Here is a 20,077-nt window from a genome sequence, read left to right as displayed (position 1 = left end):
AAATGTTCTGAACTCGGCTTGGCACCAAGATCTCACATTTTTATACCCTGCTTCACACGTCGGGTTTTGCTCTCTCTTTTTGTCTTCACCTTTCTCTCTTTTTATCGTTATCTTCTATCTACCTTTAGTGTTCTCTCTCTCTCTCTCTCTCTCTCTCTCTCTCTCTTCTCTCTCATACTTCCCTTTTTCTATCTCTTTCTTTCTCCCATTCTTTCTCTGTCTCTCTTCCTGCTTCCCTTTTTTTCACTCACTCACTCGCTCACTCACTCACTCACTCTCTCACACTCTCTCTCTCTCTCTCTCTCTCTCTCTCTCTCTTTCTCTCTCTCTCTCTCTCTCCCCGCTGCCTGATCAGAGTCGTATCTCATTCAGCCCAACGTTCCGCCTACAGACCGACCGTGCTGTCTCGCCCTGCATTCTCATTTTTCTTTTCCTGCTTGCACTCTCTAACTCTCCATCCACCATCAGCACAGGCATTTTAAACAGAGGAAGCAATAGGCAGAGCAAAAGGACAGCAGTTTCGTTCTTTATACATCACTTCTTCATTGGCTATACAGCTATAAACACATTAAAGGCATTTGCAGAACATTTTCTGTATCTCTTAAAGAAATCATTCATCAATCATTAGTTTACAGTATAAACTGTTCAGATAGATCCAGAAATTATATTAAGGTTTGTCAGACCAGTAAAAATGTGGCATCCAACGGTAAATAAACAATAAATTGTCATTATCTGTATGGAAAGTTTCCTTTTAAACTGGAGACATCCAACACAACACTATTTAAACACACAGACAAAAAGAATCACACTTCTAGTATTAGCTTTATGCTTTTTTTTTCTCTCCGCTGTCAATCACAGTGACGCTAGCCAATCACGGACATCTATGAGTTCCTGTTTGCTGAGGAGTGCAGATTTCACTTTCCTCCGACTGCGTTACAATGTTCTGTGTTAGAGAAAGCATATGTTAGGCATGCTGGGGATAAAATAGGGGAATAGGAAAACATCCTCGAGCTCGGTCAAGTCTAAGAATCCCCTACAAAAACCCTTTCCTGACAAGCTCCTACGCATGCAGCTTCTGAAGCTATTAAAGTAATGATCCTGGCTTTCGGCAGTCTCTACCTTGACATGTCTGGCGTATCAGTGTTGCTTACTCATCGTCATACTCTGTGTCATTACCATGAAAAATAAAATGAAGAAAAGAAATAATGAGAGCCTGATAGCTTGTAGTTTGGGTTGTGCAATCAGTTTAATATCCAGGCAAAGTAATATTTGTATCTTTAGAATTCTATTCATGCCTATTTATTCAGTGTATATTTGCTCTACAAATGGGCTTATTTATGTACATCCTAAAAATCTAGAGGAAGTCCCTGTTAGCTTTCTTTAGCTTTCCCTCGTCCACTTCACCTCCCTCATCTCCCGTCGTTACACCTTCAGCATCCTGTAATCATTTCGCCTTCTTGCTCCAGCTCAGTTTGTCGCTCACCTTGTGAGATCTGATGTGCGTGCACCACCGTGTAACGAAAGGCAGCAGAGGGTGTGACCACCACAGTGTGAGATGAGAGTCCTGCTCCTGGAATAGTTGGTGGTCTGAACCCTGCGAGCTGAGAGACAGAAATAGACACCTCCACTGCGCCTCACTCATTGCTTAGTAACCGGCTCGCCACACTGCTATTGCGTTCCCACTATAAGGTTTTGCCTTTTTCATTGAGGGATTTGAAATGAACATTAATAGAAATGTTGCACCTCATGTTTGAATTTCTGTAGGTTAAGAGTAGATGGCCTTCATACCTGGTACGTGAAACGTTATTCCGTGGTCAAGATATTGGACTGAAATTATAATAGTACAAAAAAATAACCTCCAAAGAGGAGTAAAATTCTTGAGTAATTGTCCTTTGTTACTTTAAATTACATTTTTTTAATCCAATTTAACCTGAAGCTAAGTCAGACTAGCATCAATTCTAGTAGCTAGGCTTCATTTCAGCAAATTTACCATCAACCACAGATATCATAGCCATTGATTCCTTCGTGTTTTCCTAGTGACATGCTTCAAACTCACAGCTCAAAGAAAATCTCAAGTGTCCTACTGGTACATACGATTTTGAGGTGGCGTTCACGTGCGTTCAACTCATAAAATACGTTTTCCCCCAACATTTTAACAATTTTTTTAATAATACTTCTAAATTATAGTACAGTAGTCAGTGCTTTCCTCTGAAAAAACAGGTGATTGTGTTGTTTAGACATTGCAGTGAAAGAAATATGACAATACAGGTTAATATGAAAAGCAACAGCTTATGCTATGTGCGTGCGCTAAATTATATAAGCTGTTTGTAGCTAGCTAGCAAATTAACGGAGCTTGGATCCATATCAATGGACAATAACAAAAAAAGCATCGCTTGCATAGTTCCAAATATCGCCTTTTTTCCCCTGTGTTCTTCATCCTTTTATTGTCCAAGTCATGTGCATTAATCCATCCACGTTATTGTTCACACCCGTCTCATTCTCTCCCTGCCATGCTATCACCCTCTCAATCACAGCAGAAAAGGAAATCCAGCTCCACCGTTCAGTACATGGTGAGGATCTTATTCAATCCATTTCATTTTTATTTATTTTTTTAATCATTCCTGTTATCGCTTCATTCAACAAATGATTTATTCATTCGTTGGTTTTCTGTACTTTGAAGAGAGCCTTTTTTCAAATCCTGTACATTTTGGGGTAATTATCTTCTAGAAACAAATAGGTGAAAGACTTATGATGGAAATATGGTTCTGATTTTCATTAGTTGCAAAATTTATAGGCAGCTAGAGGCAGCTAAATTTATAGGCAGCAACACAACTTTGTGGGATTTTTGGTGGTAAGTTGAACACATATGAGTAACTTCCACCTAAATAGCCTAGTAGTCCGTTAGCTGTATTTATCATTGCTAGAGCTAGCCTCAGAAATGTTTACACACTCACTGCTTAATATCTAATGACACTAAATCAAATGGCCCAGGTGTCCCAAACTAGACTAGTGTGTTTAATTTGTATTCATCCGCAAGTGGACATTTGATAAAAGGTCAGAATCAGTTCTCACTATGAGCTGTAACATCTGTAACCATAATGACCGCCTCGAGAGAAATAATGAAATATCTTCTTCGCTGAATATGATCTCTTCAAAATAGAATTATTTCTTTGTGTCCCGTCTGGGTTTTATTTCTGGACCAGTTTTTTTTTTCTTCACACTGATACCTGCATTTCTTACGTTTTTGATAGGTATCTAACAAGCATAGAACAGCATTTACATTTCCACTGCCATGGTTGAAATTTATGTAAAAAAAAATGCTGATGATGTTAATAAAGATTAAAACATTCGACTTAACCACTTTGTAGCTTAGCTGTATAAAGGGGAGAAAAAAAACAAGGTGTTTCCATCTTTCATTTTTTTGTCATTATTCTTGAATTCGTTTTTTCTTGGAATATTATTACTATTGTTTCTTAAAATACTCAAGAATTTATTTGTGAAATAGCATGACTTTGTTTCTAAACAAGGGAATCATTCTATTCTCGAAATATCCCAACTTTTTTTTTCCTCAAACAATTCTCATTTTATTCTCAAAATTTTATTTTTTAATTTTAGTTTTTGTATTCAAATAAAATAAAAAAGCCCTAAAAGGCCATTTAAAATAACACTGCTAGATGCTTGAATTAATTGAATTATAAATGTGAATAATTTAAAGGGAGGTAATATGTTGTGTGTGTATTAATGTATATTTATATGGGGATTTTTATTTGTTTATTTAATTAATTAATTAATTAATGTATTCATTTATTAAGATTTTGCATTGTATTGTGTGTTATACTAGAACTGTAACTACATCTACAAACATAACTTTTCTTTACACAATGAGTGAGAGTCTATGAGTTGTGTGTGTGTATATATATGTGTGTGTGTGTGTATATATGTTTGCATGCTCCAGAGTTGTCATGGTGATATCAGTTTTCAGTTTTGTTTTGTTTTTTTCGCTCCTGTGTGCTTTTGTATTTAACCAGCTGTCTGTTTAACTTAGAGAACACACAGTCCAACCCCACACTATTCTGCGAAGTGACAAGCTCGCTTTGTTTGTGTATTTCTGGACAGATGTCATATTACAGGGTTGTGTTCCTGTGGATTATTTTAGATGATCAGATTACAGGATATTCTCTATATTCATTTTAGCCAAAAGGACAAAATTCCCTATCAATGTTTACATGCATATGTATGTTGTATTTTCCTGGAGTTTTTATTGGATCACATAACAATGATTCTAGATAGTGTTACATAAGAAGTGATGATAGTATTAGATCCTAAAATACTGCATGTGTGCATGTAAACCTAGCCTTAGGGATGCATCGATACTCATACTGGTATTGATCAGTATGAGATATTGTGTAACAGGTACTACACTTTTTTTCTAGATATAAGCACCGAGATTTAAAAAAAAAAATCTATATATCATGGCTGGATCTTTAATAGTGAGCACGAGGGCGGTATCAGCGTTAGAAATAAAATTGTGGACACACACAGACCTTCCAGACTAAGTGTAGTTTCTGAGGTGTGAGAAGTTCATTTCTGTGAGCACTGAGACACACACACACACACACACACACACACACACACACACACACACACACACACACACACACACACATTCTTCCTCCACCTCACCTTCACTCTCTAGGGTTTTGAAGTCAGGCTGCAGTTCACCAATCAAACTGCGCAACCTGCAGTATGCTGTCCGTCCTCACGCTCTAAATTCAAGAATGCAAAACTCAGCACAACAGAGTGCTTTGTAATACCCAAGCTGCTTAATAATGAAGTAGTATCGAGTGTTTCAGTAAAAAATGGTATCGATGCGCAGCTAGTGTGAGCCATATGAGCTTTATTACGAAGCGATAACCAGGTTGTGTTTTCCAGGCTATGTAATGTAGAATCAAATGGGGTAGTTCCAAGTCTGTGATTTCTCTCTCTCTCTCTCTCTCTCTCTCTCTCTCTCTCTCTCTCTCTCTGTGTGTGTGTGTGTGTGTGTGTATTAGTCCCTACTTAATAACACTGTTGTGTTTTCTGCACAGCCACAGTCAAACAGCACGAAAAACAGCATAGTCACCAGTCCCAAAGGGAACGTCCCTTCTCCTGCTCTGGTATTTACCTCCTTATTTCTCTCTTTTCCTTTCACAATCCCTCTGTTCTTTCTTTGTTTCTTTTTTTTTTCTTTGTTTGTTTTTATTTGTGAGTTTGTGTTTTCTTCCTTTATCCAGTCTTTTGCGCCTGTCTCTACCTTGTTCTGTCCTTATCCATATTTCATAAATGTTTGATTGTATGTATGTATGTATGTATGTATGTATTTATTTGTTTGTTTGTTTATTATTTTTTTCATGAAGAAGATTGGAACTTTTCTGTGTTGGATTTTTAGACATTCGCCAGGGTTAACCCCTCATCATCCTGCATACGTTTATGTATTTGTTGTGTTTTGAGTCTTTTGTTGGATCTCAATGTCAAAAAATGACCTGTACCAGAAAGCCCTGCAATGTTTTATTCCTCTTATACCAGTGCAGTTATTTTAATTATTACATTTTTACTTGTTTTTAGAGAATGGGATGTTATACTTTTAATCCGTTTATACATTGTTCAGGAACGTTTAAGAACTAAATGATCACATTTTTTTCATGATCAATTTGAAAAATAAAAATGAAATAGCAGCATGTTACAGGTAAACCACACAGTCCTGAAGACTGTAACACTGTGGAAAACCTCTGATTAAGAAAAAACAATAATAATAACAATAAATAAACATCTCCTTCGAGAACATGTGTTAAATAACACAATGAATTTATTAGTTTAATGTTAGTCATACAGGTCAGTGTGAAATTCCTTTTACTGCAGAAATGCTAACATTTTATCATAAAGAATGAATCAGACCTTTTTATTGCTCCGTTGAACCTCAAATCCCTAATTTATGGACAGTTTGTATCTTTCACAGACGAGATGCAAAGCTAAAAGTTGTTAAACCAACAGTTTATTTATTTCTATTCTATTGGGTTTATGGATATCCGAGAACACTTTCCGAGCCCCTGTTCATGATGTACAGCACTTTCTTTCAGTCATGTGCTTGTAGACTCTTTTTTTATTTTATTTTTCTGACTAGCTTTAATTCATCTACATTAACTCAGAGCATCTACACCGGAGGTCAATAACCTCTACTCATTACGTTTAAATTCTCTTCCACTAACTCGGATTGCTCTTCTATTCCTCCTTGCGTTTTCTCACTGGTTAATCTCTGCTAACACCTACTATTTTTACTCTTTCCGTCTCTCATCTACACTTTTTCTTCCTTTTTTCTCTCTGTCTCTCTCGCTCTTGCCATCCTTTGCCTTTCCTTCTCGCTCTCTCTCTGTAGGAGGCTCAGACCACTGTTATCCATAACCCAGTGGATGGGATCAAGGTACATCCTTCCCCATGCCCTCTCCATCTATATTTCCTTTTTTTTTAAACCCATCTGTATAACTCTTTTTTTTTTGTTTTGTTTTGTTATTGTTCATACTTCTGAGTAGAAAAGTGTTTTATAAGAACAGATATAAATACACTGTAAGTAATCAGTCCAGATGCTTTTATTCTTTTATATAGAACATGTCTGGCGTTTTACACGTAAACAAATTGCCAGGATATCTTTGGTGCCTAAGTATTTAGGTTTATGTAGTGTAGTGTATATGGCATGTCTAAATCATCACAAACCGGTCACAAGACCTTTTCTTTGTTGTATATAGTGGCAGTCAGTCATAGCCATTGGACTCACTAACTATGAACTATGATCATTGACACACAAATGCACAAATGAAGCACAAATGACTTGTTAGAGAATGTCTAGACCCCTATAAAAGCCCTTGTAAGACTCTACCTTGGTCTTGAACATGTTTTAGACTTCACAATGGCGTTGTACATTAGAAAAGGCTTTCCTCTAGTCATTGATCTTTTTTGTACTACGTCTTCTGTTTTATGAAGCCGGTTATGTACAGATTTTGTGGTGATTTAGGCATGCAGTTTGCACAGTGCTAAACTGCTAGCTACATTTTGTAGCGTATCTGAAATGGACTTCTTTGTAATTGTACAGCTGCAGATTGTTCAGGAGTTTTCTTTTATAATTATTTATTACAACTGCCCTCTGTCCACCTGTTTGCCTCTGATTTGCCAAATGTTTCAACTTACCATCTCTTCTTTATTAGCACTCATGTCCAGTGCACTAACCGCAGCATAATAACCACCGTGTTCACTTCACGTCATTCTCTCTGGCCTCCTTCCATATGCGTGTTTACTTTTGGAGTGTTTCTGTGTTCGGGTTTGCCTGCCTCAGCCTGATATTCTGTCTGTGTGTGTATGTGTGTGTGTGGGTTGTCCATCCTCTGTTGCTGTATGCGCATTATGCAGATAGCCAACACACAGGAAGTTTCAGATAATGATATGCTTAGGGTTGAGGATACTTAAAAGCATCAGCATGCTGAATGTGTCAAAGATTAACGTGAGCTATTAAGGAGTGCTTGGTTTGTGTATATATGTGTGTGTGTGTGTGAGGGTAGGTGCATTGAGGTGGAGTGGTGCGGTGTAGGGAAAATAAACAGCTGTGTGTTCTCTGCTGCCATCTGGGGAAATTGTTTCAGAACAGCGATAGAGATTATTTAAAGCCTCGCCAGATGGCCAGCTAGAGAATAAGCGTTCAGCTGTATCATTTAGCTTATTTAGATTCGGGGTAACTGTCATAACTGTCTTCACTTAATAAAGCGATACGTCCATCAGCGAATTTCAGCTGCTACCTCATGCATTCACTCAGTGTCGACTGTATACAGTGCCATTTGTGTTGATGACGGGCCTCATTTATTTGTACAGCAGCATCACTTGTGCTAAATTGGTTGTCACATGCTTGGAGCTGTATGTGTGTCTGTGTGTGTGTGTGTGTGTGTGTGTGTGTGTGTGTGTGTGTGTGTGTGTGTGTGTGTGTGTGTGTGTTTCTGAACAGACAGAGCAGATGGTAATCAGTAATGTGTGTCTGTCCTATAGGAGTCCACAGACAGCAGCAACACCACAATCGAGGATGAGGATGTTAAAGGTAGGGCTTCATCTTTTCACACAAACTCCAAACTTTGAAATTGCAGCAGCTTTCTCCAGCTTCTTGTTTAGCAGTGGGCGGAGTGAAGGGTTGTTGGGGGCGTGTCTATAACCTGACTGACTGGCAGGATACAAATACCACACACAGACGGGTGGTTTTTGCTTCGCTCATTTTGTATCGACAATTTTTCCATAAGACGTTCATGATATTTGTAATATAAAACTGTATATTATTAATAATTATATATTATTATAAAACTAATATAACAGTAAAAATATTGGAGTGCATCTTTACATTAGAAATTAGCTAGCTAATTCACCAAAAAATAAAAACGTTTTTCCTAGATACATGTGATTATTTTTTTTTTGTCATATCTTGTCATTTCTAATCTTCTTTAATGGATCTAATTATAGGCAAGTGCAAATTACATTACATGAAACTAGAACACACTGCAGGACATACAGAGTGGACTGTGTGTAGAACAGATTCCCATTTAACATATTAACCTATTTAACATAGACGTTACATTACAGAACATTACACTTTTTTTTTTTTTTTTTTTTTTTTAAGAATTTTTTTCCTGAGCCTCAAAGTGTGAAAAGATGCTGAAACTCTACTGGCTATCGAACCGGTTTTAATAGCGAGTGTTAGCTAAACCGCTGTCTCACTCTGTGAATGTTGCTCTCCAGAGAGGGACAGTCAGGAACACTACAAGGTCACCTTGAATGTAATACTTCCACTTTTGGAAACTAAGAAAGAGGCTGTAAGTAAGTGGACGTAAGTGCGTTCATCACGATAACATCAGATAACGTGTTCTAAATAAATGTATAGTTTTGTGCCAGAAAGGCTCACAGGACATCTGATTAAGACAAGAGGACTGGAATAATACAAAAATATTCAAGCAGCAGGAGGTTTAACTTCCATGTTTCACTGTATTTTTACCGCTCACGGGTCAAAGACAGACGCTTTCCATTAATACATGCGTACCGTACCTGCGGCGCTGCACAATACATTTTCCGGCTTTTGCTCGTTCGTCCTTAGTAACTGCCTGGTCATGGTCAAGGTGGTGTGATGTTCCTCAACCTCAGCTACTTCTTGTCTAAGCCACACCTATTCTGGGTTTAATCCCAATTACTGATAATCAAGTACGTATGTGTTTTTGCGAGCAGAAGAGTTAGGATGGGTTTGTTTATGTAGACCATCACTAGACTATGGCTTGACTTGCGTGACCTCAGCACTAGCCTGCTGTCATTTTTTTTTTTAAGATGTCTGAACCCCATCTCCATCCCCATAAGACTGTACTCTAGGGTCGTTCTCTTTTCAGTGCTGTCTCTTTTTCTGTCTCTTCCCACTTTATTCCCTGCCATTCAATAGGAAAAAGGGTAGACAGCAGCTCACTTAAGGCTGTCTCAGAGCGCAGCCGGTCATCTCCAGGCCCTGCTGTCTTCTGTAAGTTCCAGTGCATTTCCACCAGTCAGCTCTGTTTGGCTTGGTGTGTAGACATCCTGCTCCTACAGTCACTTTTTTGGATTGGGGAAAAAGTAACAAGACCTTTTGTGAACTTCAGAAATAGTGTATTTTTGGACACTTTAGTCATGTCACCCTACCCACTGAAATGTCAGTGGATCAGATTTGCTGTGATGGATCTAGGTTATCTTAGGCAGCTAAGCATGTAATAACACTTTAGCTTGAGCGGTATCAGGCTCCTGAATACTTTAATGAGGGCTAGATTAGAGTTTTCCACTGAGTCATAACGTTGGAGGAACACTTGTGCTATATTCGACGCCTGCCAGAAGGTTAGTTTGTTAACCAGACACATTGAGAGCTCTTGCATTTTACTCGCCATTTCGAAGCTCACACACCCAACGATGGTCTAACTGTGCTTGTGCTGCATGAGCTTTGGCCATTTTAACTGCATGAGGAGCCCTTGGCCAGCATGTGATGAAACTTCTGAAGCAGCCCTTTTCCCTTCAGCCTGGACATGTTTCTTCCTCATCCCCTACTCCCTCCCTCCATGGCCACACCTTGTGCTGTGTGTGCAGAGCCTCCAGACCTGCAGCCTTGCCCAGCAGTGAAGGAGTAGCCCTTGTAGTCTTGGCCCACACTCTCACCATAGATCCTACCCTTTCAGCTCACTGCTACTTACCAGCAAGGTTCAGACTTGAGGTTCTGCGCATACTCAGTGATTTAGCCTTCAACGTTTTGATTTATTTTTAATCCCCCAAAGCAACTTACATTTCAGGTAGGATACAAATGAGCAGTTGAGGGTTAAGGGACTTGCTCAAGGACATTTGTGGCATTTTGGCTGAGCTGGGATTTGAACGCACACCATTGGTTAAGCCCTGAGCTAATCCTGTCTTCACTGATATCTTATTTTTCCTGGTTGTCCTGTTGTATGCATTCAAATCCACATATCCATCTACTTCAGTGTTTTGGGGCTGCATTATATACCTCCCTGTGATGTCCAACCCAGAGGTTCCCCAATCCTTCCCTCTGTCTCATTTTTTTCAATGCACTCAGGCTTTTTCAGTGATCTTTTAAAGCGATGGACTCTCCAAAATAAGAACACAGTTCCTTCTTAAATGTCTACATCGCAATTCCCATAGCGGAAAGCAGTTAAGTACAATATGTAACCTTGCTGCAGGATCAAATCCTTTTGGCTTTTGACAATGATGAAGTAGAGTTTAAAGACTGCTAAAGCATTTAGCCTTGGCCTTCTGTGGCAACTAGAAATGAAGAAAAAGGAAGACATGTCAAGAATCCGGTCACTTAGCTCTCTGTTGTGGTACAGGAAATTACAAAAGGAGGGAGGGAGATCTAGAGAGAGGGAAGGAGGACTAAAGGCCTAAGCTTTATCTGAGAAGCAAGAGACAGGAATAGCAAGCTGAGCTGTTGCAGCTTCATACTCGTAGAAAGGGAAGTAAAACCCTAGAACGAGCTAGAGAGGGAGAAAATACAGTATACTGTGTTCGTTTATTGTACATGGTTTGTGGATTGGATTTTAATTTCCATAGTCTTCTTCCAAGTCCGCTGACTTTTCAGGCTTAATGTGGTTAAGACTGTATGTGCATAAACATGAGTTAGAAGATTGTAGCATGAAGGGAGGAAGGAATAAGCCAAGGAGTAAAAGCCTGGTTCAACTGTTTTGCATGAGATGCAGTCAGGTGAGTCTGCAAGTCTATTATTTACTATTTCTGATCTGTGGCTGTTCACTGGAAGGGTTGCAGCAACCATGTTATGTACAAAGTTTTATACAAATAGGAAATGAATTGGTTGGCAAATAATTTTGAAAAAAAAAAAGTATTTTATTTCTCTGCTCTATTAAAACAATGCTTGGATATTTAAAAAAAAATAGTTCATGTGCAAATGATTTTCTGCCAGAAATATTATAAAACCATTATGGGGAAAGTTGTAGATACTGTAACATAGGCCACAGCCATTTTTTAATTGTTTGTTTGTTTACAACATACATTGTCTTAAGAAAAAAGTCCATACTGACTATACGCTATTAAGCATGTCGTAAGTTGTCCTGATGTTCTTTCTGTTGTGTAAGAAAGATAAAAACGTTAGATGATGTAATATTTGAACAATGTGACCATCGATGCTGTGTTTTTGTCTTCCTCGTCCAGCACGCAAACAGGAAATCATTAAGATCACAGAGCAGCTAATTGAGGCTGTGAACAATGGGGACTTCGAGGCCTACGCGTGAGTCACTGCCTCCTAGTGTGCTATAATTAGCCTGCAATATTATATACAACTTATTGAAATTGTGTCCTGATCAAGGAATGCTGAGCCATCAGCCATCAACGTATACCTGTAAATGCTGCATTTTTATAACAGGAAGATCTGTGACCCTGGACTGACTTCGTTTGAACCTGAGGCTTTGGGTAACCTAGTAGAGGGCATGGACTTCCATCGATTCTACTTTGAGAACTGTAAGTCAACTTTAATGATCTTCCGAGTTATCGCTTTTCCTCTGAAATTATGCATCATTACCTTGAGTAGAATTTAGGAAGGTCCAGGACGGCACTACCCCAGACCAGTTCTCACATTTTTCCCAATTTTGTGACTACCATCTAAATTCACGTATTTAACAGATATTTTTAACCAAATCTTTACAAAACGAGAATAGTTTTATTCCATAAAGAAATGTATTATTTACATTATTATGTCATTAAAAATGGTAAGATATACAGGATATTACTTATTAAAGACCCATGAGAGTGTGTATATTGGCAAGTAATAGGTAGGGTGTAAAGGAGAAAGGATCAACAATAAAGGAAAATTGAGTTTGAGAGCAGACATGATGTCGTACCATTTACATTTAGTTATTTTACACATACTACACCTGAACATCCCGTTCCATAAACATGGGCGTTCATGTTGAGATGTTTTGTCTTTGCTGCTGTAACAGCTTTCATTCTACTGGAAGGGCCTTTTTTTATGGCTGTGCGATTTGGTTCCATTCAGCCAGCAAGAGTTGGGCATTGATGCTGGGTGAGAAGGTCTGGTGCACAGCTATTGTTTCATTTCATATCAAAAGTTGAACTCAAAGATCTGTGCAGGCTGTTTGAGTTCCTCATACCAGCACTGGCAAATCTTGTCTTTATGGATCCCACTGAATGTGTCTGGGCACCAAGGGAAATTCACAGAGATTCTAGACAATTCTATGCTTCCGGTTTTGCGGTAAACGTTTGGAGAAGGTCAGGGGTTAAGAGTCATGTGCCCATGACCGTGTGTCCGCATAGTTTGGGCCATATAGTGTTCTTCTTTATCCAGATCAATGTGCAAACAATGAAATGAAATTCATAAGCTAGATAAGACACGAATAGTAGTTTGTACAAGTCAGGATGGATCAGGATTGATCCTGTAGGTACAACAAGAATCAGGTTATATTGCAACTTCTTGTTCCCAAGTGGAAACAACAATGCGGTGATTCACAGTGTCAAAGGCAGGCATGCAGGCAGTCATGGAGGATGAGGACAGAAGACTTACAGCATTATGTAACGTTTCAGGGAGAATGCAGCAGATTATGAGTGAGTGTGGGTTTGTTTCACCTCAGCTAGAAGACTGATGGAGGTCTGAATATCAGTGATCTGGGGAGGAAGGTTATGTTTATGGGTTGATGTTAGCAACAGATGAGCAAAAGGAAGCCAGCAGTGCCTGATACATTTCAGAATCTCAAGTTGGCTTTAGCATTTTGCCGCTCGATCATTTTGGAGAATGTCAGACAGCCAGCAGCTGGAAGGCATCACTCGAGATGGCAGAGTGTGTACAGGGATGTAGGTATAAGCAGCTGTTCCAGCAGGCAAATCTGACAAAAGTTAGGAAGGAAAACCGTGACTAATACGGGTTTGAACATGCTGTTGTATAAACTGGGTACATACAGAGTACAAACCCCCCCAACCCACCCACCACCTGAACTCATCCAGCACATACCCATGGAAAGCCTGGCTTAATAACATGTTGTGTTTACTGTTCAGTTCAGTCATTTCTTTTAAGAACTGGTTGCTGTGTCCTTGTTCCAGGCCTTGTGAAGTCTGACAAACATGAGAGAATTTGTACAGGAGTGCTGAGCTTTACACAAAGATAAATATAAAGCACAAGTATTCTAGCAATACACCAGCTTTACCAGTAATACGAAAGGGATTTATTCATGATCATGGGTTCTACCTTTCAAAAGAGGAACTTCTGTGACCTTCTGTTGTAAAACAGAATAAAACTTTTACTAAATAACCCTGTTGCATTTAAATGTACTATGAATGTTCATGATGGCATGATATACTCTTCTGTTCCAGTGCTGTCTAAGAACAGTAAGCCCATCCACACCACCATCCTGAACCCTCATGTGCACCTGATCGGCGAGGATGCCGCCTGTATCGCCTACATCCGCCTCACTCAGTTTGTGGATGGCCAGGGCAGGCCGCGCAGCAGCCAGTCAGAGGAGACCCGTGTGTGGCATCGCCGCGACTCCAAATGGCAGAACGTGCACTTTCACTGCTCGGGCGCTCCTGCCGCCCCACTCCAGTGAAGGTAACACTCTCCAGCAAAGAGCAGGACACTGCATAAGCAATGCTACTCACTAGAGCTCTGTGTTATAAATGGCTATAAACTGATTTTTCTGTCTCTCTTTTGAACAAAAAACAATTTTAGCTTGTTACTAAGAAAATAGACAAGTCCTGAAGACTTTTCTCTGACCTGGAGACATATCCTTGATTAAAAAATGTATCTTTACAAAATCAATAATTCGACTTAATTAAATACATTCAAGAGGTTTTTCTACATGTAAAAAGAAATGCAAATATACTTGAGCAAGTGTGTTCATATAAACTTTTGATTTGAATTACAGCTGCTACTATTCATAATTTTTTTTTAAATCAAATTAAGGCTCAAAGCGATAATTTTAACAAGTTTCTTCTCCATTTATCAGTTTTTTTTCTTCCTTTTCATCTTTAATAAGGCATTTTGAATGGCTCTGTGACATTCAGGTGTATTTTGTAGAGTGGGACGTGGTTTGAAACTTGGGGAGAAGAACGAGAGGGAGGATCAGAGGGGGGACGGCAGGAAAGTCCAGCACTGGAGAGCTCAGGAGCTTTCGGCCTTCCAGTTCTGGTCACAGCTGTCCACGCCTGCATGCAAAACCTATCCCTGTGTCTCCACCTACTGGACTGCTCTTCCACAGTTCCCTACATCCTTCCACACTTCCCCTCTGCCCTAAACCTTCAATACATAATACCACATTGGCACCCAGGGTACACACACGCACGCACACACACACACACACACACCACTGCTCACTAACGCTTAGGACAAGATTCAAGTTACTGACACATCCCTCAGTCCAGGAGAGCGAGCACACACTCTAGGTTCAGTATTATAGCCTGTGCAATGCCTTTTAACCCCACAACCCCCTTCTCCCTGCCTCACTCTCGTCTCCATTGGCCTTATGACCTGTGTGCCCAGGCACTCCTCACTATAATAGATCACGTGTTTATGAAGTACTATATCAGCATTATCAATATTATTAATATTATGATTATGATTGTTGTAATGGCTACTACTTTTTATTACTACTCCTATCATTTTAAGTATCGATGTTGTTCAATCGTTTATTTAGTCGCAAAAAAAGTATAAATAGTCAAATGATTGATGTAAATCTATTTCAAACAGTTAATCCTGATAGCAAAGACTCTTCGTTTTTATCTAGTGGCGGTTTTATTCGTTGATTTTTGAGTCAAATGAAGTTTACTTCGGCAGCATGGCACGGGTATAAATTACTGTATACACAACACGTGAGGACGACACGGTTCAAACAGAAGCTAAACGTCTCCGCTTCACGTCCCTGCAGCTCGGTGACTGTAGTCATTTTGTACGTCTTAACTGATATCCCTGCGTTTTATTAAGTCTGCTGAGACACGCTTCCAGGAAGGTCGTTTCCTGGAGTATTTTTTTTTAAATATATATATATACCCACGTTTTAGCACTATTTATAAGATATGAACTGATTGAGGCTTGAGGAAGTACAATCTTACTGAACAGTTAGAGTAATTGGTGACCGGAAGTTAATAAAGAAGAGCCGAGAGCGGTGTGTGCTTTATTTCCTGCCTAAGCAGTATGGGACAATCCTAGAGGAAGATTTTTTTTAATAGAGTTATTAAGGCACATTCTGGATTTAGATGGATTTAGATCATCAGGTTAAGAGTTAAGATAAAGAGAGAGATTATAATAATATTTATATAAATATATACAATCGGTATTTTTGTTTTATTTGTCAGTATACAGGGTATTAGCATTTGAATTTTTTATATGTACGTGAGCGTAAGAGTTTTTTTTTTTTTTATCAGTCTTTTAAGAAAGTGTGTAACGGGGCCATATTTCATGGGTTCCTCATTGATATTAAGATGAACAGTTTTCTTCTGACCTCTTGAATGTGAACCTAGTTTCATAAAAACGAACAGGAAGCTTAAGCGCTTTCGATATACACATTAGCTCCAGTATGGAGAAGGAAAGAATCACTATTTGTTTTTTTCTCTAGTTTATGAAAAAGCCACTGCATGGGAATCAGGGATACACAAGCGTGTGTATGCATAAGACTGTTTTTTTTTTTTTTAAATACTGTTATTAAATTTAGATAGCATTTTTTTAAGGTATCGCCCTGTCTGTGGAGCATTTCATTCTCAAGCTGTTAGGGAAATCCACTGGAAGACTGCTGATTTTATTATTTTTTTTTATTTTTTATTTTTTATCCACTTTTATTCTTTTACGTTTTGTATCGAAATGTGAATATTGTTTTGTAGTCTGCATCTGAATCCCACACATCAATTCAGAGAAGACCTCTTCGTAAACGGCGAACCGTGTGAAACCTTTTTTTTTTTTCTTTTAATCCAAGCAAACAAAGCAGCATGTCAGCATCCTCTAGTGTAGTGTTGTTTTTTTCGTTCTCCTGCGTGTTTAGTATTGCAAGGAATCCTTGAGATCTATAACAAATTCCATTTTTAGCGAAAAAAGATATCTCGTAAAACCGCTATGTAGTGCTAACATAATATAGGTGGCAAATGAACTTGCATGAATTTTAGATTTCTTTTTGTTTTTTTGGTGATTTTTTTTTTTTCATCATTGAATCTTTTCTACTGAATGCTGGTGAATTATGCTAACGCTACAGATTTCCAGAGGTTTTTTTTTTTGTATGTGTATATGACTATTTTTGTCTCTAGAAGATGATGATTATGATAAATTCTGACTATCACAGTAAACCGTGTCATGATGATTGTATGGCATGCTTCTGTACAGGGTTTTGGTGTTGTCTGAGCAGTGTTGGGCAATCAATATTAAATGTGCCATGAGGTTAGGGTTCCGTTCCTAAATGAGAGTTTCAGGAATACTTTTTCAATATTCGTACCTCTTCGTGGTAGTTTGAATAATGTTACCATCTCTGGGATCGACCTGGGTTGGAAAAAGTACTGAGAAATTGTACTTAACCGAAAGTATCCGAATTTTGTAGTAGCATGCAAATAAATGCAAAGTAAAAACATTTTTGAAAAGAAAACTAGGTTTTATTCTTTATCTAACATTATTACAAGCTACTACTCCATTCTGGAACTCTGTTTCGGTGGTCCGTTTGCAGGTCCTGTGCATGACTGACTAAACTATCTACGTAGCTTGCTAATGAATTAATCCGAGGTAAAATAGCATGTAAACAATCTACATTTAACATTAGCTAGCAATTCACTCGCTAGCCAATCGACGCTTTGTGTCAAGTTAGACTAGCTTAGCTCGTTAGCTAACTTATGTAATATTACCAGTTAAGGTTAGCAAATTAGCTAAACTTCTCTCAGCATGCTAACATACCTTTTCAGGACGTAAAGCAGACGCTTTACAAACATTTTACAATGCAGTCTGGTCTCTCATTCATATACAGACGCATACTGATAGCTATAGTATTAACTTTACAGTGTGGATGATTCCTTAAACAGAAATAAATTCTAACGTGGCCATGATGTGTAGCATAAAGTTTAAAGTTATTGGCTAGAAGAGAGAAGAACAGACCTTCGGGGTCTAATTAAAATATGAGGAGTACAAAGTTTTAATCAATTAGGTGAACAAGTAGTCAATTTCAGTACACGTGGCTAGTATATTTATGCCACAGTAATAGTAACAAAAGTACAATTACTCGGATTTTCCAACCCAATCACACACAATGCCTATTTGAGAATTTTCTCATAGGTGGCAGTATAAAATCATTTGTCTCATTCACCCGTAGCTTTACATATCTCAAAAGGCCATGAAAAATTTACCAGCTAAGCAAAAAATATATATATTGCAGATTTTTGCAGTTTCATCTCCTGAAAAAATCAACCAGTTTTAATAAAGCAGCATTAAGGAATGAATGATGTAACCTCATGGCCTAAAACAAGGGGTGTGTGATGAGTGTGTGCGTGTGCGTGTGTGTGCGTGTGTGTGTGTGTGTGTGTGTGTGTGTGTGAGTGTGTGTGAGTGTGTGTGAGTGTGTGTGAGTGTGTGTGAGTGTGTGTGTGTGTGTGTGTGAGTGTGTGTGAGTGTGTGTGAGAGTGTGTGAGTGAAGCAGAAGTGAATCAGTCCTGTGCTTCACATACCTTGCTGCTCTTACAACATCATGCCAATAACTATTTGTAGTGGGTTCTTTTCTCCAAAGTTTTTACTTTTTTTTATAGTCTTTTTTGTTTGTTTGTTTGTTTGTTTGTTTATAAATTGTTCCTACAAACACTGAGCCTTCAAAAATGTATCGTTCAGATCTCATTTTTGGAGGATGTTGTATATAATCTCTTTAACGTAAATCGAGATTATGTGAAACTTGATAATAATGATGATTATTATTCTTAGGATATTAGTTTACTATGAGTCCCATGTTTCTCTTGATTCTTCTTCTTATTCTTCTTATCTGTTCTTCCAGTGTTTTCTCTTTCTCCCATATAACTTAAAGGAAATGTGTTAAGATGTTATTAATATGTTACCAATAAAAAATATGTCACCACATTCAATGCTGTTGTTAACTCTTTCGCCCCCGACTTTTGAGCAGCGTTCAATTCTAATGCAAAGCGAACAGTTATTTGATAAATAATATGTAAATGTACGATTGCACAAAAATTCAAAGGACAAACTCTGAAGAGGAGCTGACCTCTGTATTCACAGATCCAACATAGACACATTATTATCTCAGTACTTGTTTGTGTGCCCTGATCACATCAGTCAGCAGTTTGTAAATACATCTTGTGTGTGTGTGTGTGTGTGTTTTAAATCCAGTATCTGTGATGGTAGTATGAGTCAAATATACATTTTATCTCAAAGTACTGAGTCATAATAGTTTACTAATACGTAGTAATATTATGTAATCAGTTAGATACGCACATTTTGAGGCACCCTGGCCACGGTTCCTGGATTATAGTATTTCTATTCTTGTTTGAGATTCCTTACAGAACATTTCTACTTCTATATTTCTATTTCTATATTTTTATGCTATCTGGAAGATCTACCCACTGATTTTCACTGAAATATTTAGTTTGTGTTTATTGACATATACTATATGGACAAACATGTGTGGACACTTGACCAATACACCCATATTTGGTCCTTGTAACTAGATGTTTTTACAGTATTGGAAACATGGAATAGCTTAGAGTTGTCGACTCTTAAGATTTCCCTTCACTGGGCATAAGGGACTTTGACCAATGTTGTCTCAGCACTATGTGAACAAACCGACGGTCATAAAGATATGGTTTGTCATTGTTGGTGTGCTAGAATTTAAGTGGTCTGCACAGAGCCTTGACCTCACCTTCACTGAACGTCTTTGGGATCAGGATCGATCAAGATCATCCAACATGTGAGCCTGATGCTCTTGTATTCAGATGAGCTCACAACCCAGAATCACGATTTTTCATGTTCCACAGCCAATGGAAAGCCTTTACCAATAAGCAGAGGAGGTTATAGCAGCAAACTTTGTATTACTGCCCATTATTTTGGAGTAGGATATTCAAAAGCACATGCAAGTGTGATAGTGTGATGTTCACACACTGTAAGTCATTCTTAGCTTCATTTTCTTGACTGACTGTGTCACATTCATTCATTCATTTTCTACTACTTATCCGAACTACTCGGGTCACGGGAAGCCTGTGCCTATCTCAGGCGTCATCGGGCATCGATGTAGGATACACCCTGGACGGAGTGCCAACCCATCGCAGGGCACACACACACTCTCATTCACTCGCACACTACGGACAATTTTCCAGAGATGCCTATCAACCTACCATGCATGTCTTTGGACCGGGGGAGGAAACCGGAGTACCCAGAGGAAACCCCCAAGGCACGGGGAGAGCATGCAAACTCCACACACACAACCCTGGAGGTGTGAGGCAAACGCGCTAACCACTAAGCCACCGTGCCCCACTGTGTCACATCTGCTTCCATAATATATCAGTAATTACTGGAATC

General features: G+C 38.7%; 1 protein-coding gene across 45 annotated transcripts in view; it reads left to right on the top strand.

Annotated features, from left to right (window-relative positions):
- LOC113638374 (calcium/calmodulin-dependent protein kinase type II subunit beta) overlaps positions 1–18,625 on the top strand; it is a 49,846-nt gene extending 31,221 nt beyond the window's left edge. For 6 of the 45 annotated variants that reach the window (XM_027139466.2, XM_027139482.2, XM_027139467.2 and 3 more), the window contains 9 exons: positions 2,538–2,570; positions 5,088–5,156; positions 6,413–6,457; positions 8,065–8,113; positions 9,488–9,562; positions 11,743–11,818; positions 11,954–12,048; positions 13,912–14,146; positions 14,615–18,625. In XM_027139466.2, coding sequence (XP_026995267.1) covers positions 2,538–2,570; positions 5,088–5,156; positions 6,413–6,457; positions 8,065–8,113; positions 9,488–9,562; positions 11,743–11,818; positions 11,954–12,048; positions 13,912–14,144 — 675 coding nt within the window. In that variant the 3' untranslated portion in view covers positions 14,145–14,146; positions 14,615–18,625. Of the gene's footprint in view, positions 1–2,534; positions 2,571–5,087; positions 5,157–6,412; positions 6,458–8,064; positions 8,114–9,487; positions 9,563–11,742; positions 11,819–11,953; positions 12,049–13,911; positions 14,147–14,601 lie in introns of all 45 variants that reach the window. The other 39 variants (XM_027139462.2, XM_027139479.2, XM_027139461.2 and 36 more) reach the window with 14 other exon arrangements.
- The last annotated feature ends 1,452 nt before the right edge of the window (positions 18,626–20,077 follow it).

Source organism: Tachysurus fulvidraco, chromosome 20 (assembly GCF_022655615.1).
Source record: "Tachysurus fulvidraco isolate hzauxx_2018 chromosome 20, HZAU_PFXX_2.0, whole genome shotgun sequence".
Lineage (NCBI taxonomy): Eukaryota > Metazoa > Chordata > Actinopteri > Siluriformes > Bagridae > Tachysurus > Tachysurus fulvidraco.
Note: the sequence above shows the minus strand (reverse complement) of the source record. Positions and strands in the feature narration are given on the sequence as shown.